Below are 27,951 nucleotides of genomic sequence, written 5' to 3'. Positions count from 1 at the left end.
TGGGGGAGAAAAACAAATGAAACAAGGGTGTTGACATGCCTTGAGGTCAACATTTAGGCGTGAATCAGATTTAATATCAGAGTCAATACCAGAGTTAAAATCAATCAAGGCTAGGTCAGGAACAAATTAAAAGTAGAAATCAGAAACGAAAAATAAAGGATAGATTAGAACGAATTTAACGTGAAAAATAGTAATCCAAAGCCACCATTGGCCCTAACCCAACCCCAAGGCCAAAACCTTGAATCCATACTCAAATGGGCAATGTATTTTTTTTTTCGTGTATACAAACTGCATCAAGAGTTTCAATATTTCATTCCTGACATAAAATGTTTGAAATTCGACTAAGGTTATGTGGACAATATTTGAAGAAATGCAAATTCTACAAATCTAAAACTTACAAATGTGAACAAGCATAAATGGATGACCTAAATTACAGAAAAGAGAAATTTAGCAAAGCATATCCAAAGCAGCTATTTGTGAAAGCTTTCTCTCAAGAAAGAACAGTGAGACATAATACAACAATAAATTGCCTTTCTACAAATGAATAATGGAACCTCAAAAGAATTCCACTACTCTGCTGTTGAGAATTTCAGTTCATTTAACTAGTTGAATATTGTTGACAGCTTTCAGTAACTCTGGTGGTATAATTACAGGCTACATCAAACCTTTACTTCAAATCCATTACATATTAAATTATAAATAATGACAATGCATAAAGAGAAAAGGGAATTAAAAAAAAATGCTCTATCCCGCGAATAAACTATAACTCAGAAACAACTGATTAGAAAGAAAAAAATCATTGAAGAAAACCAGATGTATGTGTAGCTCCTACGTTGAAAATCTGCAGTAAGCTAGGACAGTTGGATTCACCATTTTACCTCTCCAGAAGCATCACCAGTTCACAATGTGGGGTATGCGGGAAGAGATCAACAGCCATTGCTTTAACAGGTTGGAAAGGCTCGGAATCGGGCATTGATTTGACTCTGTGCCTTGCCAGACCTGCACTGCTCATATTCCTCCACACTTTGTTGTTCTTAATTCCTCGCTCAGTTTTATCAGTGGATGGCGTACAAAGCTCGATTGCATTTGCCACTAAACTTTCAGGGTTACAGGAAATATACCTGTACAAGACAGAGCAAGGCGATGTTAAGACTGTTAAAACTCCAGCAAAAATTATGCAAATAGGAGATAACAAATCAAGCTTCAAAACGTACACAAGCCGCCGTAAAGCTGGATGAGTCCTTAAAGCTTTAATAACCTGCAAGATACACAAACCAGATATTAGTACTTTGTCAAGTGGTTAAAAGGTCAGGACTTAACAGAGACTTGGACAAAAGAAACAAGGATGACAATGGAAAAGGACAAACTGTGGGAGGAAGTCAACAACCAGCAATGAAACTGAGTTCAACACTCGACCCAGCAACTCGACCCAGTGAAGTGCCATCAAGGCTGATTGGATACGAAGTACCAAACTTAATGTATACCCAAGTATTTTTCAGTCACTTGTAAACACAGCTTTGAAAAAAAAGGGGTGGGCCTTTTTTTTTTGGGGGGGGGTGGGGGGTTCAAATTCTTGCGGATACTGAAGCATATTGGTTCAAATACACCTACGAGGAAGTTAAAAGCAGATCACTTGACAGCATGCTCTCAATGGTGCTAAATTTATCAATATGGTGGTGATGTCTGAAAATACTTGGCAATGATGACAGGAAAAAAAAAGGTTCTCTAAATAGACAAATAAATTAACCATCAACCGGGCAGCAAATCAAATGGAGTAATTGAGTGTCCCTGAAGTTGACAGACAAGAGCCAAAGCATCTTCCCATGATGAGTTACTTTTGGGCTGATTAATTAAGTTCATGAATATCACCAGACACACATCAACACGCAATGTATAACATCCACACGGAATAAAAGGAAAATGGAACTTACAACAGGATGAAGACCAACACGTGGAGGATCAACAATGGCAACGACATTTTTATAGTTAGGCACTTGCTTATTATCATCTTCCACAATGCAGCTATTCTTGCTCGGCTCTTCAATTTCAGTCACACAGTTGGCTTCACCTTTAATGTCACTTAGATCATGTTCAGATTTTTCTACACGATGTAGTATTTTGTCCACAGATGCATCATCCTTTTCCTCTCTATCATGTGTGTCTTCTTTGCTACTGCTTTCAGGGACAAGTTCCATTTCATTTTTCTTGGGTGGCACATTTAAGTATTCTTTTAATATAGATCCCATAACATCCTCCGCCTGTGGTCATATAAGGTAGCATGCACAAGTCAATAATTTTAAGAGCACATGAACGGAACCAAAATCTCCTTCCCTGCATCTATAATCTGCATTTTGGGAAGTTGCACAGTTGTGGTTTTCATTCTTTCAGTATTCAAGGGTTGTACAATAGTGGTTTGTAATCTTCATGCAACCAGAGTGCAGAAGAACTGAGACGACTTGGTTTGTCTGCAATTTCTTTATGGATCATGAAGAATCAACACGTGCTTCAAAGACTAACAAGTGAAAAAACATTACAACTGGACTAACTACATAGTAAACCATCCCTCTCTCTCAGATCTGGATCTTTCATCTCAGCACTTTAGGGCTTATAATACTGGTGTGCAACTCTTTACTCAACCATAATGCTGATAGAGTTGCGACCTCTTAATTTGTCTGCAAGATCTTTATGGATCATGAAGTATCAATAAGTGCATCAATAACAATCCAAGGACAAAAATGAAGAAACCCTAGGTCTCACCTTCCCACAGACGAACCTGCAGTTTTTTATGCCATTCATCTCTGCGTTCCTGTGAGCATCAGAGACCGCAGAAGCATTCATTTCAATGCCAACAACCTGGTAGAAACTTTCAAAGTTCAGAATACTTGTCAATTGAAAGAAAAAGTGGCAACAGGATATTTTTGGTGTTCATAAGTACGTAGCATGAAAATGATAATGAACTCTCATCAAAAAATATAAAACCAGGAATAGGGAGTGAAGGAGAAACAGCACCGACATGTACATCAGCAGGACAAGAACACTAAGAAATAGAACTTAACACGTTTGAATAGATACCAAAGCTTATAAGAAACCCCAAAAGGCACATTTTATTCCCACAAGGAAAAAAAAAACCCAAAGGATTATGCCTCAACATGGGGAATATGGAAGGCACATGCCTGGTCAATTTTCTTATGAACAAAGAGTCTACGACTAAAAGCAACTGATCTCCTTCTGTAAATATACAAGCAGATTACAACAACCACCATAACCTTGTCTCAGTTAAATGGGCTCAGCTACATGGACCCAAAAGTAACTAAAACAATAAAGAAAAAAGAGAAGTACCATTGAAGTAAAAGGGAGTTAAAGAAAGTAGAAAGGAGAATAAATAAGGAAAGAAGTCAAAACAACAGCCAAACAAGCATATCCCCTGACGATGGAACCGCCGCATGAATCTTTGTCTTCCAAACAACTGTATTTGCAGTCACACTAAGATCGAGTCCCACCAGATGCGTATCCTTTCTTACTACTCCAATAGTCATTTTTGGTCTGCCTTTACCTCTTTTACCACCGCTAAACTGAATCTGGTCAATCTTCCTTAGTGGTGCATCCATAGGGCTCTGTTGGAAGCCCCAAACCACTTCAAGCAGCTGTTATGGAACTTGTCCTAAATTGATGCAACTCCCAATTCAATTATAATACAATAATTTCTCATCCTATCTCTCAAAGTCATGCCGCATATCCTCCCCAACATTCCCATCTCCGCTCCGCTCCACTCATCTTATCTATATTGTTCTTCTTAACTACTCAACGATTCAGCTTCACAAGTCATATCTAGTTTTATTAGTCATGTAAATTTTCTCTTAAGTTTGCCTAGCAAGCGCTAAAACACTTCTGTTGCATCTCTCCACTTAATCCCTCCTACTATAATTAAGGGAGGAACATTATTTTCTATATCAACCTCTTTATTAAGGATTGAAGGTACCTAAACCATTTACTTTGTCGTAGCTCTTTCTACTCAAGCTTTACAACTTTGTCATCTGTCATGGTTTGATTGAAGTTACACCTAAAGTATTCTGTCTTTGTTCTGCTTAACTTGAAAACTCTTCATTCCAAACTTGATCTCCATTCTTCCATCTTTGGATTAATCCCTTCTACAGATTTATCTCTCAAAATAATATCATCAACGAAAATCATACGCTATGGGCCCTCATCTAGGATCTGCCTGGTAAAATTATTCATGATGAGTATATGCAAGTAAGGGCCTAGGCCTGAACCTTGATGTAACCCAATTGTAGTTGGGAAGACACTCCCCAAACAGGTTGCTTATGAAAATGAATCTTTACTGTCATACTCATGCACTATGTTATCAAATCCAAGAACCTGAAACCCAATAGCAGAAAGTGAAAAAGAGAGAAGAGTAAGAGCTTAATGAAGAAGTAGAGGGGTAGAGAGCTATAACCACAATGTAATGGAATACCTATATCATGAACTAGCCCCTTACATTACCACATAACAAACTCAACATAGGTTCCTAGTAAGACTCTTTAGTCTAACTACAATAGAGCCTTCAAGTAACTAACAAAGACTAAAGCAATTCAACAAATAGCCTCCTCCCCTTCCCCCTCCCCCTCCCTTAACTCCCCATCATGACTTATACATACATAATATAACGTGTGTAGCTTTTTGGTGGCTAGCATTCGTTAGGATGTGTTAAGATACCATGTGAAGGGGTAGGGGTAGGGGTAGGGGTAGGGGCAGGGGTAGTCCAGGTTTTCAAAATAATTCCATGTGCAAGGATCACGCGGGGAGGGAGTCATGGGTCGCCGGGGCTTTACAAGGAGAGTTTGTAAATGGAATAAGGAGGAATGAGTTTTGTTTTTTGGGCAAGCTTCGCTTGCAGTAGTGAACTGGGGTGAGTTCACTGGTTTTGATAAGGGGTAGGTATCGTTGAGTCTTTTGTAAGTGAATTTACAGATTGTTATTGAAATTCAATCGTTTTTATTTGCTCATTAGTTGGAATCCAGTTTTGTATTGATTTTGGTGAGATCCAATGGGGGAGATTTCAGAGGTAGGGGGTGAATTGTTACTGGAAATTGCAATTTGCAAGTGAGCAGAAAGAGGTTTGCCGGATGTTGCAGAGTAGGTCCAGGGTCTTAACAAGGTGGTATCAGAGCATGTTGATCCCAGGGCAAGGTTAGGAGTAGAATGGACGCAAGAGTGGAAGAATTGGAAAAATCTGTGAAGGAGATTCAGATCCAGATCGGAGCCCTAAGTGGAGCAGATGAAGAGAGAGAGAGAGAGAGAGAGAGAGAGAGAGAGAGAGAGAGAGAGAGCAACAGAGCAACGACGGATTCAGATCTGAATTGAGAGCTTACCTGATGCGTGGAAAGGCTCGAGATTCATTCACCCATTGCCGAAGTGACTGAGGAAGTCCCAAAACCACCTCCACCAATGGCTGGTGAGAATGCAGGGAAGAGAGGAAATGAAGGCCAAGTTGTCTTGTAAGGAACTGTTCATCACAGGGAATTCACCCATCGGCAATTCTAGATGCCGATATTCACTGACGAAGACCCTTGGGGCTGGATTGCTGAAGAGGTATTTCCACCTCTACAGGCTTGAGGGCGAAGAAAACCTAAGGGCGGTGACATTGTGTCTCAATGGCCCTGCACTTGGGTGGGGGCAGTTTCAGGAACTTCAAGCACTGATGACTTCATCAGAGTAATTGAAGGAAGCCTTGGTGCGTCATTTCGGCTTGCCTCAATTGAAGAGCTCCCAAGAAGCTCTGATCAACCTCAAGCAACTCGGCACCGTTGGCAATTTCAGAGAGCAATTCAAAACCCTCACTGCAGCGGCAGGGTGTGGAGACGATGACTGGCTGCGTGGAGCTTTCCTCTTGGGCCTGGCAGATGAGATTCGGGCCAACGTTCGCCTTTTCAAACCTGACGGCTTGATCCAAGTTATGGAGTTGGCCCAAGCGGTGGAAGCAAGGTATTGGGCCTTTAAAGGGCTACACTGGCCCAGTCTTGTGCAGCCCATCACTGCGGCCCATGCGTTGGCCCAACAGGTTGTCAATGCTAATTTAGTAATTGCAAATGGGCCGAAGGCCAGCCTAGCAACCGGAAACCATAATGGAGTTGGAGTTAAAACCAGTGGGCTCGACCGGACCAAACCAACCACAGGACAATTCGACCACCCCCAGCCCTTTGTCTTCTCCAACCTCGTCTCAGGCAGCGGCGATCTCTACTGCCCAAAACCAACGGTCTCGATGGTTGTCGTCTGAGGAACTCAAAGCGAAGATGGATAAGGGCCTATGCTTTCTTTGTGACAACCTACCCTAAGACCCATCAATGCCCTTACAAACAACTCAAGGTATTGCTGGTACATGAGAAGGATGATGACTAGACAGCAGTTTTAGAGGTTGCAGGCACAAATTCACCTTGACAGCAAGGCGAGACTTTAGGGGGGAAGTATTCTTAAGATACCGTGTGAAAGGAGAGGGGCAGCGGTAGTTTAGGTTTTCAAAATAATCCCATGTGGGAGGATCACATGAGAAGGGAGTCATGGGTCGTCAGGGCTTTATAAGGAGAGTTTGTAAATGGAATAGGGGGGAATAAGTTTTGGTTTTTTGGGCAACCTTGGCTTGCGTTAGTGAATTGGGGTGAGTTCAATGGTTTTGGTAAGGGGTAGGTATCATTGAGTCTTTTCTAAGTGAATTTACAGCTTGTTACTGAAATTCAAATTGTTTTTGTTTACTAATTAGTGCGATCCAGTTTTGTATTGATTTTGGTGAGATCCAACATGAGAGATTCCAGAGGTGGGGGTGAATTGTTGCCGGCCATTGCAGGTGAGCAGGGAGAGGTTCGCCGGATGTTGCAGTGGTAGTTCCTGGTGTTAACAGGATGTTATGCGGATCATGAGAGAAGTGAGTGCTAGAAATAGTACATGCATCTAGTGATAATTTAATTTTTTGCATAAATATCAAGGCGACCAACGCGATGGAGGGCTTCCAAGGTGCCTAGGCAACAAGGCATCCACAAGGTGACAAGTAAGCAGTCAAGGCGTTCTGCTGTTAGTTTTTAGGCGGTCACAGCATTCTAGTGTTAATTTAATCTTTTGCAATGTAAGTATGATATCATACTTAAAGGTACATAATTTATTCCTAGCATTTAAGAAAAAACCAAACTAAAACTAACAGTCTAGCATAGAACAATTGAACAACAACAATCCAAAAAACAAAAGAGTGAATCGGTGAAATTAACAAACAATCTGCAACTGAGGTAGAGGATTCAACATAATCCTAACTTGCATTCAACATAAACCAGCACAAGCAATATCGTAATTGCAAGGGGGGAACTCATATGCAGATGACAATCAGCATTCCGCATAAACCACCATATGCAAATATCATAGGTTGCAGGGGGGGAAAAACTACTGTCACCTGAGAAAGAGCTTACGGAGGTGGTAGGTGATGGCAGAGGTGGAAAGTCATAGAAACAAAAAGCATCACTAGGAGGAATGAGAAGGTGAATCACCTTCGGTTGGAGAGAAAACCACCAGAGAGGGGCCGGAGATGGTCACTGGCTCACTGCAACCATGAGTGCATCAGCAACTAGGTATTTAAGTCTCAGAGTTTTAAAAAAGGCATCGGCAGAGAGTAGGAAATTCACCTTTGGTCGCTAGAGAAGAACAATGCCAGAGATGATGGAAGATTGACAAAGATTATGGAAGAAGTGAAGAACCTTCGGTGGAGCTCTTTGCCTCTTCATGTCGTGTCTCATAAGGAAGAAGAAGTGCGATTTAGGTTTTCTTAATTCATTTCATTTTTTTTCTTTTTTAAATTATGATCCCATGTAGTACCTACAAGCGTTCCAGTATACTTCTGAACAATCGATTCATGTGGATTGGAATCAATGTGCTGAGAACAAGTCTTTGATTTGGAATCTTTATTTAAAAGTTTTAAAAAAATAAAAACAAAAAAGGTAGACAATTGGCTGCCAAGGCGTCCAAGGCGCCCGCTTGAACGCCCTAGGCGACGCCTTGGTCACCAAGGCATCCGCTTTTTTGTACTCCCATAAAGCGACTGTCAGCCTGTCGCCCAACAGCCTTGGCCACTGCCCAGACATCTAAATGTCACCTAGGCAACCCTAGGTGACGCCTTGACAACTATGATACACACATGCACACATGCACACATACACATACACATACACATACACATACACACACACAGAGTCGTAGAAGAAGCATGTGACCACCACCATCACCAACTTCTAGTTGTGATATTATCATAAGCACAGCCATCAGCACAACAGCAATGCAAAATCTTCATGTAGAATAAATCCAAACAAAAACAATACAACAACATGATGACCCATCTTAAGCTAAGTAGACATATCAGACCATGCTCCACACTATTGGAAAGGTAACAAAGCATAGGGACGATCAGAGAATAAATTTAAAGGCTGAAAGATAATTCTGAAATTAAACATTGTGATGTTCAAACTAAAACGAAAATTCGGAGGGTTGAAGACATTATTGTAATTAAGGATCGAGGTTTGGGTTTTGCAGCTGGTTTAGACCTGGCCAAAAACTAAAATCTCAAGGTTTTGACTGATTACTTTTCGAGCAAGGTTTCGACACTAGGTTTCGGGGCTTATATGGCCTCCAATTCATCTAATTTCTTGCCTCCTACCTAATTAAAGCATAATAAACACACTGTCCTCCCCCCCCCCCCCCCCAAAAAAAAAAGACTGAAAGGTTATAATTCAAGTATACTAACACTGAGAAGTAAAAATTGCATTGCATACAGGAATAGAATCAACACACATGAATTGTTTGGTAGAATGGTTGCATATACAACAAGTCAACAAAAATGGCTAAATAGATCAAGTGATGGTGTCTCACAAATTAAGTTCAAGCCCATACATCATGTATACATATGTGTTTTTTCAATATACATAATTTAGAAAATAATTTTTAAAATCAGAAAATTAAAAAAATTGTAGCAATAATCAAAAAATAAGTCTAACAATAGTCCTAGACTAAACATAGGTTGATTTCAAAGCAATAGAAGTCATTTAAGGCACAAAAAAAAAAAAAAAAAAAATTTAAATGGGGGAGGCTTAGAACTGTTGGGTATGGCTCATGGCTTGTGCTTCACGTTTTGTCGCCAACGGACACCCCGGGGGTGTCCCTGTGTACGGGTAGCATCCCTGGGCTTGTAGAGGCCTTATATCACTTTGGGCCTCGGAGTTTCCTTTATAGTTTAGGCTTCGGCCCATGAACAGCTGATGTGGCTTAAGAGGTTTTTGAAGGCTAAGGAATACCAAAAGAGGTGTTTGAAGGCAAAGAAGTTGTAATGGGAGAGAAATCAACAAAAAAAAAAAAAAAAGGAAAAACAAGTTGGAGTGTTGAAACAAAGCTAGGAAACAGAGGAGGAAATGGTCAAGACTTGCGATATTGACCGAAAACAGTGAGTTTTATAAAAGAACTGGACCGAAAATGGTTGAACCCAAGTTTTGACCAGTTTGGTCAAATTTTCGACCGTATCTAAGGACTTCAGTGAAATCACACAGGTTTCATTTCGGGTTTTCAAAAACCCAAAAATTTCGACCGTTTCAGTTGAAATTTGTACAATGATTGTAATAACAAGGGACAAAGACTTACAAGTAAACAAAAAGGAAATATTTCCTTCAACCTATGATAAGAGAGGAAGGAGAAAGGGAAAAGGATGCAATTTCAGCAGCTCCTTGCTCAAGGCCTCAAATCAATCAGGGATTTATGGTTTAGATCCAACTCCTAGGCCTCTTAAATGCATGCAGAACCAGGCCAGAAGATGGACCAAAAAATAAAGTGAGAATTGCACATCCAACAAATCCAGGCACAAGTTAATTTGACTGAAGGTATATTCTTCACAGTAGATGGGTCTTTGGAATTGACACTTAAAGAGTAAGATAGGCTACAGGTTACGTACAAAATTATGACCAGAATTTCATGTCCAAAAAGAAAGTAATCAATATGGCAATAGTAAAATCATTGTTGTCAAGCCAACAAGGCGAGGCGAGGCGATGGCGGGCAATGGAAACCAAGGCAAGAAGGCGTTGCCTAGGCGACACAGGCAACCTTGACCCAAAGAAGGGGCAGGACACCTAGGCATTGCCTAGGTGACGCTAAAGCTATGCCTTAACAACAGAACCAAAAACACACTGCAGAGGTGGAAGAAGTTTGGTGAGCTTTTGAATACAAAGGCAACAGGGAGTTGCATTATGGGAGGAAGAAAGCTTCAATCTCCCCATTGGATGGGGATTCAACTTGTAGAGCTCCACAGCAGAAGTTCACAGCAGAAACAGAGATCAACTGGTAAGAATAACACCATTCTCCAAAAGAAGGCATCTCATAAATCACAGAAAAACAGCATAAACCCTAGGTCTTCTTCATTCTTGATTAACTGGTGCATGTATGTGTCTCTTTGGGTGCGTGTATATATATTTTGTGAAATTATCAGTGCCACCCCTGAGTTACCCCCTAATATTAATGTCATCCCAAAACAAATCAAAATATCAATCAGACCCCCTACAGTTAGTCTACCTTAGCAACTAGTGATGTCACTCAATTATATCTTTCAAAAGACAATACTCATCAAAATATCACCCTTCCTCTTAAACCATAACCAAGTGAGAACCACCCACTGATATTGTTAATCTCTTTCTTCCTTCTCTTCTTCTCCTGCACCCTTCTCTGAAATCTCCTACACCCACCCTTGCCATACCAGTGATTGAATATTAGACAAATCAATTTCGATAATCGTGAGTGTTATAACACCAACCTCCTCCTCTCAGACCTGTACAATGGCTCCCTCACCACAAATTCCATACCAGGTTCACAGATGACAACTGGGTTCTTCTCTCAAAAAATTCCTTTGAAGATCAATGCAATTATGGCCATGACCAAGGCCTGATATATAGTTTATAGATTTTTTTTTTTTTTGGGTAAACATATAGTTTATAGATAGATGTATATAAATTATCCTTTAAATTAAAAGTTCATTTAGAAAGAACAAGAGTAAATTTAATCAAAACTACGAATTAAAATTTTTTGAGTCCCCAAAGTTTTATACCTTAAAAAACAGATATAGGAATCAAAACAAGTGTTTGAACATTACCATGCCAACACGATGAGCTAATGTTAGGCCAATTGTTCCAGTCCCACAACATACATCAAAAAGCAAGGTATCAGGACCCAGCCCTGCCCATTCACCAGCAAGCGAGTATAACTTTTCTGCAGCAAGAGTGTTAACCTGCAGTTTTGTGAGACTTGCAAAATTAATGTTTCACTTGCATCAAACATTCAAGCAAGAAAGATGGATACTGTTGGTATCCCAACCTGAAAAAATGCTGTTGGCGAAATAGAGAACCGAAGATTGCAGATGTAGTCATGAATTCTTGGTTCTGCAGTGTTATTTAAGGCATCCGGTATACTGGTGACTCCTGCCTCTGGTAAGGATAGTGAGCGCAACGGGGCATCAGCTGGTGCGACATTTGATATTCCTGTGTGATCCTGGATCACGTTGATATCATCATTTAAACAAAAACATGAGAATAAAGTAAAGCATTGAACAAAAATAACTAATAACCTTTCTCCAGAAAAATCATAGGGGGAGGGAATTCCTTACATCCATAATACAAATAACTAGATCATTCTTACCATTTAAACAATCAACTCTCAAATAAAACAATGCCATGCTTTGGAACATACAATCAGGAGCACAATTCATAGTACATCTTCACATAGATCAGATAGTATATTAGAAGAAAGATAGGACTCAAATTCTGTTAATCAGGTCAACCAGATGACTCTCATTATGGGAGCAAGTTTGGCCTTGAGGGCCCAAACCCGCCCTGGCCCAGTCTGAGCAAAATTTTGGCCCTGAGTGTGGGTCAGGGGTCCCTGGATTAGGGTCAGGTCTGGGTTAGGCTTAAGTGTTTGACCTGGGCTGGCCCAATCCTGCCCAGCCCAACCCCTTATAGGATTTTTATTTTTATTTTTTATTTTTTGTAAATAGAGCAACAATAACAAATTATGGATTGTTTCATTAATTTGTGGATAGGATCATGGTCAAGGTTAAATATCTAACTTGGCCCAGCCCCTTCTGGCCCGGCCTTGCAGAGTGATGGTAAAGGTTTTAAAAGGCACAGTCCAAACCAACTCCATTGCAGCCCTAACTCTCATCATTCAATGCATCATTTTCCAAAAACTTTTCATTTAAACACAAAGAAAAGCATGTTAGATCCTAGGTGAGATTATTAAATAGGACCTATTGTTGCCAACTAGAATCATTCTGCTCAAATCAGATCCAGGAAAAGATGATTCTTGTCAATTAATCCCTTAATTTTACACTTGCTTTATATACACGACCAACTGCATAGTCAAAAGTAAGAGATTATCAAACCAAGGTTGAAATTCTGGAGAAATATTTCAGTTTTTATATAGACTGAAATGAGAGTATTTGTGAATTAAAAAAATACACGTCTCATAATAGAACACATTGTTTAGTCTTTTGGGCCATTCCTGCCAAGATATAGGGAAAAACTTGGAAATTGGAAGTTCCATTTTTCTGCCAAAAACTTAATTCGGTGGATGGATCAACAACAATTTAGTGGACGACTTGCAAGCATCCACTTAAATATTTGGGTTGTTTGGGCAACAATGGGCTACATTTGACTTCGACAGAAAACATCCACATAATTTGCTATGCTAGATAAAATAGGCCAACTTAAAATTTCAGTCATTTTAATTTTTTTCACTTACTAATCTTTTTGGTAAACAATTTTTAATTTACTGATTTGAAATTTCAATCTCCTTGGAGCTACATTGTAGGTGAAAAAAAGGACCATATATATCTTACTACTGCATAAAAGCATGAAACTCATGCCACATGCCTACTTTTATTTCCTTAAAACCCCCATTTATTAATTGAATATGAACGGTTAAGTAATGTCCAACCGTAAATTTTCATTCTATAGGTTTAATAATAATTAACATTGAGTCTCTTTTTTTTATAAAACTCATAATTAATTGATTACTTTTTACTAAAATCAACTTGGAATTCTATCTAACATCAGTTATTATTTTAATTAGTCACCAATCAAATGATCCATATATTTTGTTTGGCATTCCATTTGAAAAGAACAATTTTAAAATTATATTACAAATAAGAATCACGAGAATGCCCTTTGACAGTATAAGGTCTTAAAAAGCCTCGACTCCTCTTTCAAATGTACAGCCACTATTTATATTATTTGTATACTTCTTGTTATTATTTTTTTAAATTCTTATCATTATTGTTAATATACCAAAATCATACAAACAATGCATACCCATGAGCAGTTGTGCGATTTTGAAAGTGTTTCCCACCTTCAAGTATCAAGTGATACATATTTGATCAGCATATTTTGTCACGAGCCACAAGCATGCTAAATAAATAAATAAAACTCCAGAAAAATCAGAACTTTAAAAATCTTAGCTTGTGTTCTGTGATTTTAATTTATAGATTATAATTGATTTTAGATTGAGGAAAGCCAATCCCATGTTGTATTCATTATTCTTGAATGTCATAATTCTCCCTCTTAGATAACACAAGACACACAAAATGAGTTAAAAAAATAAGACAAAAAATGAGTTAAAAAAGTTATAAGAGAATCTTCACCCATCCATTTTATTTAATTGGATCAACAGAACTTATGAGCACTCATGCAAAACCAAAGAAAATAACTCACAGTGGGAGGGTATGAGCAAGATGATTATTTGAATCCTAATGCCTTTTCTTTTCATCATACTATGACCTACGAGCTCATTCTCAAGCCAAAATCAAAATCTTACTAGCAAAACATGTATAATCATTTGAAAGCTCTCTCTTGCTTTGGACCCTGTTAGGTACTTGAACAATGTGCCAAAAGCTCTAAAGCTGATGGAATAGGTTGAGTCAAGCCCTATAACCTATCCCATACTAGATTTTATTTGCAGAAGCCCAGCTTGCAGCTGCATTATCATTATATGCTCGCCATGTCATCAATTTCATATCTAACAATCCAAATCTAAAGCATAAGGATATATTTATAAATACATATATTTCTTTTTTACATTTTCAAGGTCTCACAGTTCATAAATTTATAAACTCAGCCCCTAGCTCCTACCCAACTCCAAACCCCTCTAAAACCCATTCCCATACCCTAGGTTGCAGTTTGCTGAAATCAGACCTCCCCAGCAATTTACTGTTGATGTTTCTCCATTTTTATTGCAATGTCTTGTTCCTTACTGTCTGATGCACTTTCTTTATCTCCAAATTTTCCAACTTTTCACTTTCTCACTGGATTTAATCATTGATTACATGAACCTAAAGCCCAAACCCTATCTACCATTCAACTAGATTATCACCTTTCCCAGTTGAATTAGCAATGTTGGATGGTAACAAATAGTCCCATTGGCTGGGAAAGAAGTCTGTTAGAAATCACACACTTAGAATCAAATCAATCACAACAGTTGCAAGAGAAACAAAGAAGAAGAAATGGAGAAATCAGAACCAGCAAGCAGCAAGCAGCAGCAATTCCCTATGATTCTGGACTGACATAAATGTAATTAGAGAAATCTCCAAAAGAAAACACAGACAAAAGCCAAAGGGTAAACTTGGAAGGGGAAAGTTTTTAGTGGCATCAGGTAAACAACTTGGAAATTACGGGTAACAAATAGAGACAAGATTCCCATATATTTAATACTAAGTAAGACAAAGCTAAAAAGAGGGAAGAAAAAGTTGAATCACATAGTAATCAGTAATGTGACTAACACCAAGAAGATAGAAACTCTTTTTCTTCCAACCAAAATGACAATAAAAAGCTCGGAGAACCCCAAGCAGCAGTGGTAAACCAGGATAGGTAACAGCAAGATATTGCACAACTAACAAAAACAGCAGCAGTGACCCAAAAATAGGGTAAGAAGCAGTGCAAATAAACCTGAAGTAACTAAGGCTATAAGTAGCCAATTACCAGATGCATAACATCAACTATAGTAGGAGGATCCCCTAAAATAAGAGACAGATCAAGTGAGATCAAGGGCATCTAAAGGGCAGATTCCAAATCACAACAAAAAAAATTCTAAAACAGGGGTTCCGCCAGCTATTTGGGGAATACTTCTTTAGGAGGATCCAGATCATGAAACTACTCTTATTATGCATTGAGCTCTTGTAATAAGTAGCAGAACAAGTGTTTAACATCCTGCCATCCTCACGAAACTGGAAAACAATGCATAGGTTTTCAAATAAATCTCAAAATATGCTACTGCAGGCATGAATTAGATGCAGAACAAGACCTTGAAGATTTAGTTCTTCATTTATTTTGTTGTCTACTTCAGAAGCAACCAAAGTGTAAACCCCAAACCCCACCATACCCCAAATCCCTTACCCAATCCCTGTGTGAACTCCACTCCTCTCCTTTCTTGCAGCAGCAGCCCAATTCCCATCATTACACCCTAATTCACCTATCCCTCCACCCTATTACACTCCCCTTAGGATCTCACTTCCCTCCCCTTCTAACCACCCATCTAATTCCATTACAGCCCCTTTCCCTTGGTTACAGAAAATTCTTGCACTTCATCTTCTACATTCTAAAACCCTAGGGATCACCTAAACCCTCATATCTCCCTAGCCTCTCATCCAAACTTCAAACCCTTTTAGAATCACCCCCCCCCCCCCCCTTAACCCAAAAAAAGAATAAAAAACCTAAACCCTAACCCAGAGTTCTAAACCAACTGGGGAACTTTGTTTTTGAACCCTAGCCTTAATGAATTAGTTCTGAAATTACTGAACATTACAACATAATTAATTCTCTCAATTTCCAGACTTAAGTCAGCCTGACCAAACCCTAGTTTCATACCCCCAAACCCTTGAAGACCCTCCGCTTATCTCATCCAATAAACCCTAACTCTAGGAATGAAACTGAAGTTCATAATACACAAAATCAGATTCCATTTTCAGTCGACAACAGATACAAAACCCCTTGGCTGAACCTAATAACCCTTCCCATCATCCCTATATCAACTCTAGAGCCCTGCACCCAACCCTAGCTGCAGGACTTAATTGGTCATATTAGTTGCTGTCCACTAAGACTTGACCTACAATAGCAGGGATTTCAACCCTAATTACACTGGTGGTTCACTTGAGAGGATCCTGTAGACTGGTCCCTGAGCTGGGGTTACATCAATTTCTCTACTGCCTCAACATATGGCTACACATGTAATTTGCACATGCATGTTTTGTACAATTACTAACAGGAAAGACTGAAATAAATATAACATTTGGTTTTTTTTTTTTTTTTAATTTACATACTTCTAAGGGCTAATATATTAGAGACTATAAGGTTCGTTCAAGTTTGGTTTCTAAAATGTACATGACCAATTGATTAATTAACCTATTATGAATAGTTCATTTAGGTCACTCGTATATGAATACATGCCAACATGTACATCTGCACCGACTTTACAGAGTTCACTTGAATTTTTGGTTTTTTTTTTTTTTTTTTAATGAGTTTATGACTTTTTGAAATAATTTAAACCCAGAAAGGATAATGTATTCTGTCTTCATGTGAATTTCGAGAAATTTACTTCTGTTATGTTTTCAAATTAGTCTAATACTTGGTTTGTCTAAACTATTTTGGGAAAAAATATACAAAAACTTCAGGCAAAATTAAGAAATGGCTTTCTTCTTGTTTTAAAAATGTTAATTCATGTAGAAAAGTGAATGACATAGCCTTGATGCAGTAACCAAAGGTAATAGGATATTCACTGAGGAAGAAGGTGGGGAGCATTACATGGAGGCGACAGCATACACATTAGTAAGGCCAAGCAGAAAATGAAATGTGATTATTCCATTCCTATCATGTTCACCTTCTCTCTCCTCTCCATCTCCATTATGTTCTTCTTCTCCACTTCTTCATAGGTTCTAGATTTCTAATTGATGATATTTGGTCTGTCACAATAATCTACAAATAAAATTCTCCAGATGCAATAAAAGAGCATTACAGTTACTAAACAAATTAAGACAGTGATAGCAGCCTTGATCATGCCTCCCATTGGATAAAAATGCATGTACCTGAATTACCAAAACTGTAAGAGGAAGAGGAGGAGAATTTTCAGCAGCACCCAAAGCAAAATGTTGAGCCATTCTTTGGAATTCACTTGTCAATAGTTCTTCATCAACACCCAATGAACAAACCTGCAGCTCAGAGGTTAGAAAAAAGAACAACAAAATCAAATTTTAAAGGTACATTTGATTTTCCCCCATGATGTGGACATAATGATCATGCAAAACAAACAAGCTTAAACTTGGACAAGTAGTAGGTGACAGAGCCTCAATTCAACGGGGGCCAGAAAGCCAAGATGAGGCAGCCTCGACTGGGAAGTCCAAACAAGGCAGCACACTTCCAAGATCTTCAATGAAATCAGCCCAAAAACCAGATTTTTGGAGTAGGTTGTCAAGGGGATTTTGGGTATCTCCAGTAGTCGGATTTAGATGAAACTTTCAAGGGATTGGTACAAAGTCCTAAATTTGGGCAAATTTGATGGTTGGTTTGAGAGTCCTAAATTTGGTAGGAATTTAAATCCTAGTAGGACACCTATGGTTAATGGGTCAACAGGACCTAGATGGACCTATAACTTAAAGAGGAATGTAGACCTAATATGGGGAAGAGTTCCTCCAAGTTTGAGCCAATCCCAATGGTCAGATTGACGTAGATCTATCTAGCTTGGAAATTTCGGTGACTCAGGGCCTGTTTGGTTACATGAATCCAGAGATTTCAAATCTCTGGATTCATGAATGCGAGATTTATACTCGTTTGGTTGTGAAAATCTCTAGATTCATGAAATCTACAGATTTATCTTTTTACACTAAAAACATGAATCTGTAGATTTATGGGAATGAAGTGAAATCCATATATTTCATCCCAACTATAAAAACGCTAAACATTTGCGCATTCAAAAAAATCACAAATGAATCCACAAATATCATACCACATATTCGGTTAACCAAATAGTTAATTTTATAAATTATGACCCCATAGATTTGAAATCTCTAGATATTTGAAATCTCCAAACTCATGTAACCAAACAGGCCCTGAGGGAATCTGAAAATTAAGGGAAAAAATACAGAATAAAGAAATACTGGATGGGAGAAAGATCGAAACATCAAGCTTCAATGAGAGGAGGAATGTTTGAGAAGAAGAAGATTTTTTTCCCCATTCTCTAGGAATTTGAAACACCTAAAAGTTCTGAGATTTTAAACACCAACCTGCTTGAACTCTAGAATTTTAAGCACCAGATTCCTCCTCTCACAATGTACTCCCACAAACAATGTCGAAAACCGAAATTTACTTTACCCTAGTCTACTTTGTTCTTCTGCAATGGCGCATATAAACAATGTGACACAAGGCCTTACAGCTTGCAACTTAGAAAGGAGAAAGGACTCAAAAATACAAATAATATAAGGAAAAGCCAAAAAGGATTCTATTTAGCTAAGACTTAAACGCTTAAAACTGAAATAAAATATACAAAAAGAGTATTCTGCCCTTATAACTTAAATTAGGCAAGCAGCTAGCTAGTAGTCCCACAACCACATAAACCAACTGGAAAACAGCCAAGACCCATATCAACCGTAGGTTGATTTCAAAGGAAAATAGTGCACTACAGTGCTAGATCTGCATCACAAGATATTGTCAAAACCAATCTTTATAAATAAAAGAAAAGGGTCCCTTGCTAACTCGTAGTTTATTAATGGTGACCGTAAGGTGAAGATAGAGGGATCTCAAAAGAGGAACCTGGGATGTCTAGTAGGTGTGACACTTCAAGGGTAAGGTTATGTGGCGATTACTATTAACCCTAAATAATTTAGGGTCAATTCAAGTTGACGGGTAAAATTTGCTTATAGGGTAATTTACTTGCAATGGGAAACCAGGTTTAATAAGTGTCAAAATTGGTTGACACTGAAAGGGAATGTAGGTAGATGATCTTCCAGGTTTGGTGATTTTTTAACAAGTAAATTGGGCTAGATATAGCTTCTTGTTTTAAGGGTTTCACTCCCAAAATCCTAACCCGAAACCCGAATTGCAAGTCCAAGTAGCCGAGGCTATAGTCGAAAGAAGTTGTGGGCCATCCGAATTGAAGCCCATGTTTCGGCCCCAGAACCCATTGATCTAGATGAAGTTGATGAAGAACCTGCCATACTTGGAACCAGATGAAGATCCATCCGGAACCCCAATCTGGGTAGGTGGATATCCAACGCGAGAAAGTCAAGTTTGGATGTAGTCTATATAAGAGCCCTTTATATGTTATTTAAGGTTGTAATAGAGCTAGGGATCAACCGAAGAGCAAAACGCCCAAGTACTGAAAATATTAGGGGGTGGTTGCTTAAGGCAGTCGATTGACCAAGCAACCACCAACCCAGGCGGTCGATTGGAAGCTTCGGCAAAAAATGCTTGATTTGCCCTCCGACACCCTATTTAAGGTCCCTAAAACCTAATTTCGCATTATTTTAATGCTCTAGACTACTGAGGACGGCTGCAACGTCAGAAAGCACGCGAAGAAGACGAAGACCTTGAATTGCGGAGAGTTTCGCAGAGATTGAGTTAACCTTGGACTTTTGAGAATGTTAGTTGAACTACTCTCTTTTTCTATTAACTTCACCTTTAGAGAGTAGTTTTCTTTCGATTCTTTCTAGAAATTGATTGGAGATGAAGAATTATTAGGACCTTTGAGTTGAAAAAACCAATCAAAACTCTAACTGGCTAACCAATTCTAACTCAACAACTAATTGACTAAGTCTTTGACTCAAACAAGGCAACTCCATAACTAATTCTTAAGGACTCCAATCCAAATTCTAAGAGTAGATACACAGTCCTAAAAATAAAGAGAATTAAAATAGACTCAAATTAGGGGATCCCAACATAATTGGGAGTCACACCTAGACAAGACTCTCAAATAACTTGCAAAATACTAATCAGAAAATAAAATAAAATAGATCTATGGTCCAAACAACACCCTGGACTTGATGGGACCCAAACCTAGTCATCACAAATTTGGAAAAAAAAATTACCAAAAAACCCCCTAAATCGAATTAGGGGTCCTAGGGTTTGGGCAATCAACTTTAGGACCTGTGGAAACCTTGGAAATATTTACATCAAGTATACTCTAAAGCAAGTCCAAGTACATCGAGGACTTGGAAGTCCTAATTAAAAATAAGGGTGTCAAGCAGAAGCAGTACAGTTTAAGTATTACAATATTGTTTTCATACGGTACAGAAAATGCCTACTGAAAACCAAAACTACACCGTACCGCATAAGACTTCTTTTGTGAAACTGTTTTCATACCATACCAAAACCATACCATAGTGGTATAAAAATAGTATCTCTAAACAATATGTATACAGCATTAAACAGTATGAAAATGGTTTTAATACAAATTAGTGCAAATAATACAAAATAAGGCATCCAATCACCTATTTTATTTTAATTAAACCTATGGATAAACATGTTTGTATATAAATACCCCAAAACGGTATTATACAATAAGGCTTCGTATATACCGACAATTTTGAACCAAAAACCGTTTCCGTGCCAAACCATAGTTGTTAAGGCATCGCCTAAGCGTGGCCTAGGCGTCCGGGCACCTTCAGAGCGCCTCAAATCAGTGTCGCCTCATTTTCAAGCAATAGGGCGACTACCATGGGGTATGAGGGACCGCCTCAAGAGCCTCAGACGCCTTATAACCCAAGGCGTCCACTTTTTTTTCTTTTTTAAATCACATGAAAGATGCCAAATCGAAGGCATATATTGAAGTACTTATTAGATTCCAATTGTAAAGTATCTATTGTTTGAACCTATATACATATTTATAATGACGCTACATGTGATCAAATGTTAAAATAAAAAATTAAAAAAAAAAACAAACAAAATCAAAAGAGAATAAGTTCTTGACTAAAGTCTCACATTTTCACTCTCACTCTAATCCCTAATCTCTTTCTCTCTTCTTCTCTTCCATTCCCGCGACAACACTTTGGCAAGCTGCGCGACAGATGACTTCTTCTCTTCCTTTCTTCCCACAACTTTTTATCTAGGACCTACTATGTGTGGTTTGTAGTATGTTGGATGACTTCAGGTAGGCTAATATTAGTTTTTTTTTATCATATTAGATATGATAGATTTATAATGAATTGGAGTGAATGAGATGTACCCTAAAAATTTCACTTAAAATGCCCCAACCGTCTAAAAAGCGCCTCGGAGGGCGCCTCATCGACTCATTGCCTCAACTAGCCTAAACCGCCTCGCATCGCCTCATAGCCGTGACAACTATGTGCCAAACCACACCCAAAACTGTTTTCAAGAACCATACCATACCATTTTTCTAAAGTGGTTCAGTATGGTAGGGTTTTATGCAGACAATTTTGGTACCAAATTGACACCCTTACTTAAAAAGACATCTAATCCTCCAAATCATGGAGGCAACATAAAGACTCAAAATTGAAATTCAAACATAACTAAAAGACTGATATAACCTTATGATAAAGCCCTGGGATCACAATATTATGCTATATTAGGAGAGGAATGATTTGCTGAATATCTGGCGAACAACAGTTAGGGAAAGAAATCAGATTTGTACCTAAGAAGGAAGTTGTTGAATAAAGAATGATTTGCAGAATATTGAAAAAATATTTACTACTGAATAAAAGGGATTTGGGGACAGGCAGAATGTTGTGAATGATTTGCAGAATATTTACTACTGAATAAGAGAGATTTGGACAGGCAGAATATTGCAGAATATTTACTACTGAATATGAGAGATTTGGGGATAGACAGAATATTATTACTGAATGAGAAAGATTTTGGGAGATTAGAATTGATTAGGGGTTATAAATAGGGGTAAGATGTGAGTAGTAGAAAAAATGATTATTTATGTGAGTGTTTGGGCAGCCGTAGGCTGAGGGGCAGCAATGTGTTGTGGGGGTGACTGGCACCATTGTAACCAGTTTATCATTGTTCATGTTATTCTACCAATTAAATAATATCAGTTTTGCATTCAATTCGTGGGTTCTTATCAAATTGGTATCAGAGCACGTTTTGATCCACGGGAAGCAATGAAAACCGGATTATCCATGTTTTCAAGGAAGGGGATGTGCAGGAATGGCTTCTTGAAGTTTTGCTATTTTGTTGGGAACATCAGATCGTTGATGAACATAGATTGGGAGTGGCACTGCAACATTTAAAAGGAGAGGCGTTAGCATGGCTTTACCAGAAGAACTGGTCAAACTTCAACTGGTCAACCTTCAAGGAAGCCCTGAAATTGGATTTCAGTGTTGAGCAAGCAACTGAAGGAGCGGGAGAAGCAGAAAATACCAGGTTTAAGCAAGTCAATGGCATCACAGTGTATGAACCATCAATAAAGGAACAAATAAAAGCAGCAAAGGTTGAAATCACAGAGAATGCTTTGAACAAATAAAAGCAGCAAAGGCTGAAATCACAGAGAATGCTTTGAAAAATTTCGGAGCCATCCAGACAAGGGGTGACGGTATTGCAAATAGTAACCATGGCAATGAAGCATTGGTAGAGATTTTAAAAGAGGGTGAAAAATAGGCCAAAGGGGAAATTGTTGCAACTAACGGAATGGCAACTAGTGCTGCTAATCCGCTGCAAATCCCTAATTCATATATTGACAAGAAGCTCAAAAGAGCAGGAGTTGTGCTTTATATGGGTCCATATGTTATTGTTGTTCAGTTGAAGTCAGTTCCAATGGCTATTCCTAGTGTACTCATTAATTCAGCTGAAATTTCCAAGGTTTTTCTTCATTTGGGTTGCTTGGAGTTATGTGGTTATTGGTTCTCAAGGAGGTATGTTGTGTCGAACTAGCATGATTGTGTGGCAAACATGTAAAGACCAAGCTTCGAATTTTTCATCACCTTGAGGACAAGGTGATTTTCGAGGGGCCGGTAGTGATAGAGCCCTAGGATCACAGTATTATGCTATATTGGGAGAGGATTGATTTGCTAAATATCTGGCGAACAGCAGTTAGGGAAAGAAATCAGATCTGGTCCTAAGAAGGAGGCTGTTGAATAAAGAATGATTTGCAGAATATTGCAAAAATACTTACTACTGAATAAGAGGATTTGGGACAAGCAGAATATTGTGAATGATTTGTAGAATATTGCAGAATATTTATTACTGAATAAGAGAGATTTGGGGACAAGCAGAATATTACAGAATATTTACTACTGAATATGAGAGATTTTGGGACAAGCAGAATATTATTATGAGAGAGATTTGAGGAGATTAGGGTTGATTAGAGGTTATAAATAGGGGTAAGATGTGAGAAGTAGAAAAAATGATTATTTATATAAGTGTTTGGGCAGCCGTAGGCTGAGGGGCAGCAATGTGCTGTGGGGGTGACTGGCACCATTGTAACCAGTTTATCATTGTTCATCGTTATTCTATCAATTAAATAATATCAGTTTTGCATTCGATTCGTGGGTTCTTATCACCTTATAACCTCAGTTGGGCAGAATTACAATAAAACCCTATTTAATCAGATAAAAATAAGCTGGAACAAGCCGGACTGAAAATTAAAGAACCAAAAAATAATAATAAAGTATGGGAATATTTCCCTGCTGGTACTAATGCTAGGAAGCAGCTCCAGTAGCCCTATTTGGGCCTCTTTTTCAAGATGCAGATCTTTGGATCTGCATCAATAGGTCAGATTACGATTTGGAAAAACTCATGCTTTCCTTGGCATTTCAACTATCAGTAATGATTTCCAAAACAATAAATTTAAGATCAAATCTGCAACTTTTCAAGTATTTCTGGAGTTTCTAAAATACTGTATGGTTAATTACTCAGTCTGATACAAGGGCACAAACTGCTAAAAGAATGAAGAGGCTCTGAACAGAAAATTTTTAACAGACCTGAACCATAAGCATGACTTCTGAAGTGTTGGATACTGGATTTTCAGTCTCAACAGCTTGACCTGGATTCTGGCCTTCGCGAACCTGAAACATGGTCAATACACAACGTAAAGTTAAAAAAAGAATAGGACAATAAAAGTCAGGTGCATTAAATTGTTCAAGTGTATAAGTTGCACAAAAGAATAACACGTATAATTAGTGACCTCAAAATTCTAGAAAGCTTACTGTTAATTGACGCCAAAAGCCAGTATTATTGATTCTGTTCCAGATTGGAAAAGTTGAATGTTGTAAAAACTCTTGAAAGATTAAGGCAAATCTGCAAGCAATTCTAGAAACATTTGGGCAGCCCACAGGCTCCTCAACTGCAGTCACACCCTCCCTGAAAACCCAATGTACCATCCTTTCAGTAACTAAGTTGACTAACAAAAAAGATAAGTACACCTCAAATCTGTACGAATTTAGCAGATATAAAAAGGGAATCAACACATACTGACCTGAAGTTTCCAAGCATAAATCCTACAGTTGGTTTGCCCTCTACGGAATATCCAACTGAGAACTCACATTTGTTTCGATATCCATTCACGAGGGGGGATTCAATAATGCCCTCTAGTTTGCATGGAAGACCACCTGGGCAAAATATAAAATGAGAGGCAAGTAATGAGTGCTGAGCTTCCATGCACACTCCAGCAGAGCACATCCATAACGAACAGTAGGTATCTAGTGGATTCAGGCAGCTTGGTTGCCTTTGGTGTCACCATTATTTTGGATCCTATCCAACACCTTGGGAGACCGTGACAACAGTGATATTAATCAATCATTGGTTCAACACTATGTCAGGTGGGGTAGGGTTCAAATGAAGTAGGAGCAGGAGCTGAACAAAAACAACTCAGCCTTGTCCCAACTAAATGGGTCAGCTATATGGATCTTGTCAATAAGAAAGGAAAGACGATGGTCTACACAAAGGGGATTTGTCAAGTGATATTGCATCTAGGTCTTTACTGATAAAAAGCTGATAGACGGCCCATGTTGATTATGTGCCATTTATCTTGATAACAAGGTCATTTTTTATTGTCATTTATCTTTAGTGAATAACTCACTTGAGCAAAGAAAAATGACTAGTCAGAACTCCCCACCATGATAAATTTGGCATCCATCACTCTTTGCTCCCCTCTTATCATTTATTTTATTCTCTCTTTTAATATTTATTTTCTATTCTACACAGCCTTCATGTGCCAAGCATCAATCCTGCATGTAAGGAGCAAAGCAAGACCCACTATCTAGGAAAATACTCCAAATAACATCAGCAGAGCTCCTTGTATGGAAAACTGAGGCATGAAGACACACGAGACAGAGGGAGATGGGCACTCAGAGACACACAGAGAAAAAGATACCAATGAAGTACTCAAAGTATCATCCACAGAGGAAATAACAACAGTACCAATTACCCTAAGGAATCCATTCTAAATGAAGTAAATATCACCAGTAGAGGAGAACATTACCAATTTCCCTAGACTTGAGAATCCACTCTGGAAGAGGAACTTTATCTGGACAGGCTTTACGTGCATTTCGAGTCTACAAGGACAAGCCCCAAAGCTCAGTTTCATGGCAGCAATATGTTACAATGTTAGATCTGAAATGAAAGCTTTTATTTTTTAGGTATAATACTCAAAAAGAAAATGAAAAAAGGATTTACAAGTTTTTTAAGAGTTTGTAGAAGGGCGCTTTTCTTGTGCTCCAACTGATCACCATAGGGCAGATGAGCAAGGGGAGTCACCACATCAATGACGCTTCTTTTTCTTGAATTAGAGCCATCAATTCCTAAGTCGCTCTTCTCATCAGGGTCAGTATCCTGACAATTATTTAAAATGACAGAAGCGTCCGTACCCTCATCAGTCAACAAGGTTTCTGTCTGTTGCTTGTTACTCTCCTTAGGAGGTATTGTTGATCTAGTTTTCTTCTCAAATGATCGTGAAATGACATCAACAACCTTTACATTCCTACTAGCTATAGGTTTTCCATCCAGAATCTGTAGCAATTGAGAATGTAAGATCACAGTAAAGTACTCGATAATGCAGATAATACTGTCGTACGTGTGGTACAGAAGATACCTCAATCGCATTTTTAACCTGTTCCACACTTGCAAAGCTCACAAAACCAACAGTCATACCCTTCTTCTTTTTAGCTGATTCAAACAGAATTCCCTGCAAAGTAAAAAGATGATACAATATAATCTCATTTACACGACATTCAGTATTTTCTCTAAATAGCAAAATGGAAAACTCTAATATAATATACGAACAGTAAGAATATGAGCATAAGTTTCCTCTTCAAACTTCCCTTGGCTAGACTACCAGCCAAAGAATTTCCATATGGTTCCTTTAACATAGAAAACTTCACAAAGAAACAAAGGACCTAAAGTCAGAGAAAGGAATTTCAAGAACTACAGAAAAGGCTCCACCTTTCTGGTGATTCTTAGTTGTAGTTATGCAGGACAATGCATTATTCAAAGTAGGTAAGAAAACAATGAGACAAATAAAGTGTCCTTTTAATCTTAATCCAACTAGTTCTTCTCCTACGCAAGTCTAGTCTGGCATTATGTGGAATATACCTGGATAACAGACGGTAGTTCTTAACCGTTACTGAAGAACTCGAAATCATATCAAACATATATAATCTAACATAGATATAACGGTTATTTAGCCAAAGATTCCCCTTTTTTGGGTATCCTATTTGTTAGCCAAAGAACTGCAATTGAATATTAATCTACTATCCATCTTAAACCCACACGATCAAATAACAGCTACCATCGCACAAGAAACAAAAGTTCATATTTGCTATATCACTTATACATGGGAGCATTAGTTAATCCAAATAGTTAGTTTTCAAGAACTGTAGACCCAAAACAGAAGAAGAATTCACAACCAAAAGGTACTTGCCTGCGCAGTAAGATGGCTCCTCAAATTTTCTGAATTCCATTTAAGCGGGAGATGCACCAAGCATTTGGCAAGGGAAGGATCTGACGAATAAACGAGAGCATCTGTCATGAGAATATTTTCCTCTGCCTCAGAAGTATTATGCATAACTTTCTCTCCATTTTCGCCCTTCATAAGCTTCTTTGCCCTTTCCGACGTCGGGTCCCATGTGTTGTCCGGTCGAGGTCGCAGCTCTTGTTCGCCATGGGCATATCTGCAATCATCACCATGGCTACAAGACCCCGACGAGCGCCTAAAATACGAGCATAGGGTTGTCTTCCATAAAGGTTTTGAAGCATCTTTGGCTACTCCGTCTGCTTCCTTAGCCTCAGTGTCCTCTCTCTTCCGTTTCTCAAGTAGTGAACCCAAGCAGTCCTCTGAATCGAGAGTCAATGCTTGTGTTTCTTCACCGGAAGCTACTTTATTGCTAAGTTCGTCTTTCGTCGCTGCTGCTCTAACTTCTTCAGGTGTTTCCGGATGCAACTGCTGGATAGAATCACCGTCGTTCACCATCTGGAGATCAACCTGGTTGATTACTTCGTGAGAAGTGTTTAATGTATCTGTGAAAGTAGCACTCTTTCCTGGTGAAGCCGCCATTATTAGGGAATGGGAGTTCGTAACCGCTCCGATGAGGGCAACGTAACTAACTCTGTCGAAAATCGAAACTCGAAGTCGGAACTGAATGTGGAGTTGCAAATTGAAACTGAAACAGATGAAAATCCAAAAAAACAACCCCACTAGATCGAAATACAGATTCCCGAAAGCAGGAAGGCTGGGCTCATCAGGACGGTTAAATCCAAGACTAATGGGCCTTTTCTGTTTGATCCATTAGTTCCAAAATAGAATGGGCCGCCTAATGAACTGTCTCATAATGGGCTAGAGAACTGTTTTCAGCATTCTATTGTTCTTGTACCATCGCCACTAAAATGCGTTTGACAAACCGGATTGTTCTATCATTCTCAGAAAACAAACAGGTCCAATTTTCATGCTTGATAA

General features: G+C 38.6%; 1 protein-coding gene across 1 annotated transcript; it reads right to left on the bottom strand.

Moving 5' to 3' along the window:
• On the bottom strand, positions 1–27,682 carry LOC149022007 (zinc finger (CCCH-type) family protein). The gene is made up of 14 exons (XM_089150207.1): positions 26,920–27,682; positions 26,092–26,184; positions 25,677–26,009; positions 25,483–25,555; positions 24,478–24,610; positions 24,209–24,362; positions 23,984–24,067; positions 17,135–17,257; positions 11,380–11,553; positions 11,159–11,293; positions 2,758–2,853; positions 1,932–2,258; positions 1,215–1,258; positions 1–1,121 (listed from the first exon to the last, which is right to left on the bottom strand). Exons 1-14 carry the CDS (start codon positions 27,550–27,552, stop codon positions 875–877), a joined length of 2,649 nt encoding a protein of 882 aa, XP_089006333.1. The 5' UTR covers positions 27,553–27,682; the 3' UTR covers positions 1–874.
• Positions 27,683–27,951: the final 269 nt, after the last annotated feature.

The sequence above is a fragment of the Hakea prostrata genome, chromosome 3 (genome assembly GCF_041222555.1).
Source record: "Hakea prostrata isolate BN-2017 chromosome 3, UWA_Hpros_2, whole genome shotgun sequence".
NCBI lineage: Eukaryota > Viridiplantae > Streptophyta > Magnoliopsida > Proteales > Proteaceae > Hakea > Hakea prostrata.
Note: the sequence above shows the minus strand (reverse complement) of the source record. Positions and strands in the feature narration are given on the sequence as shown.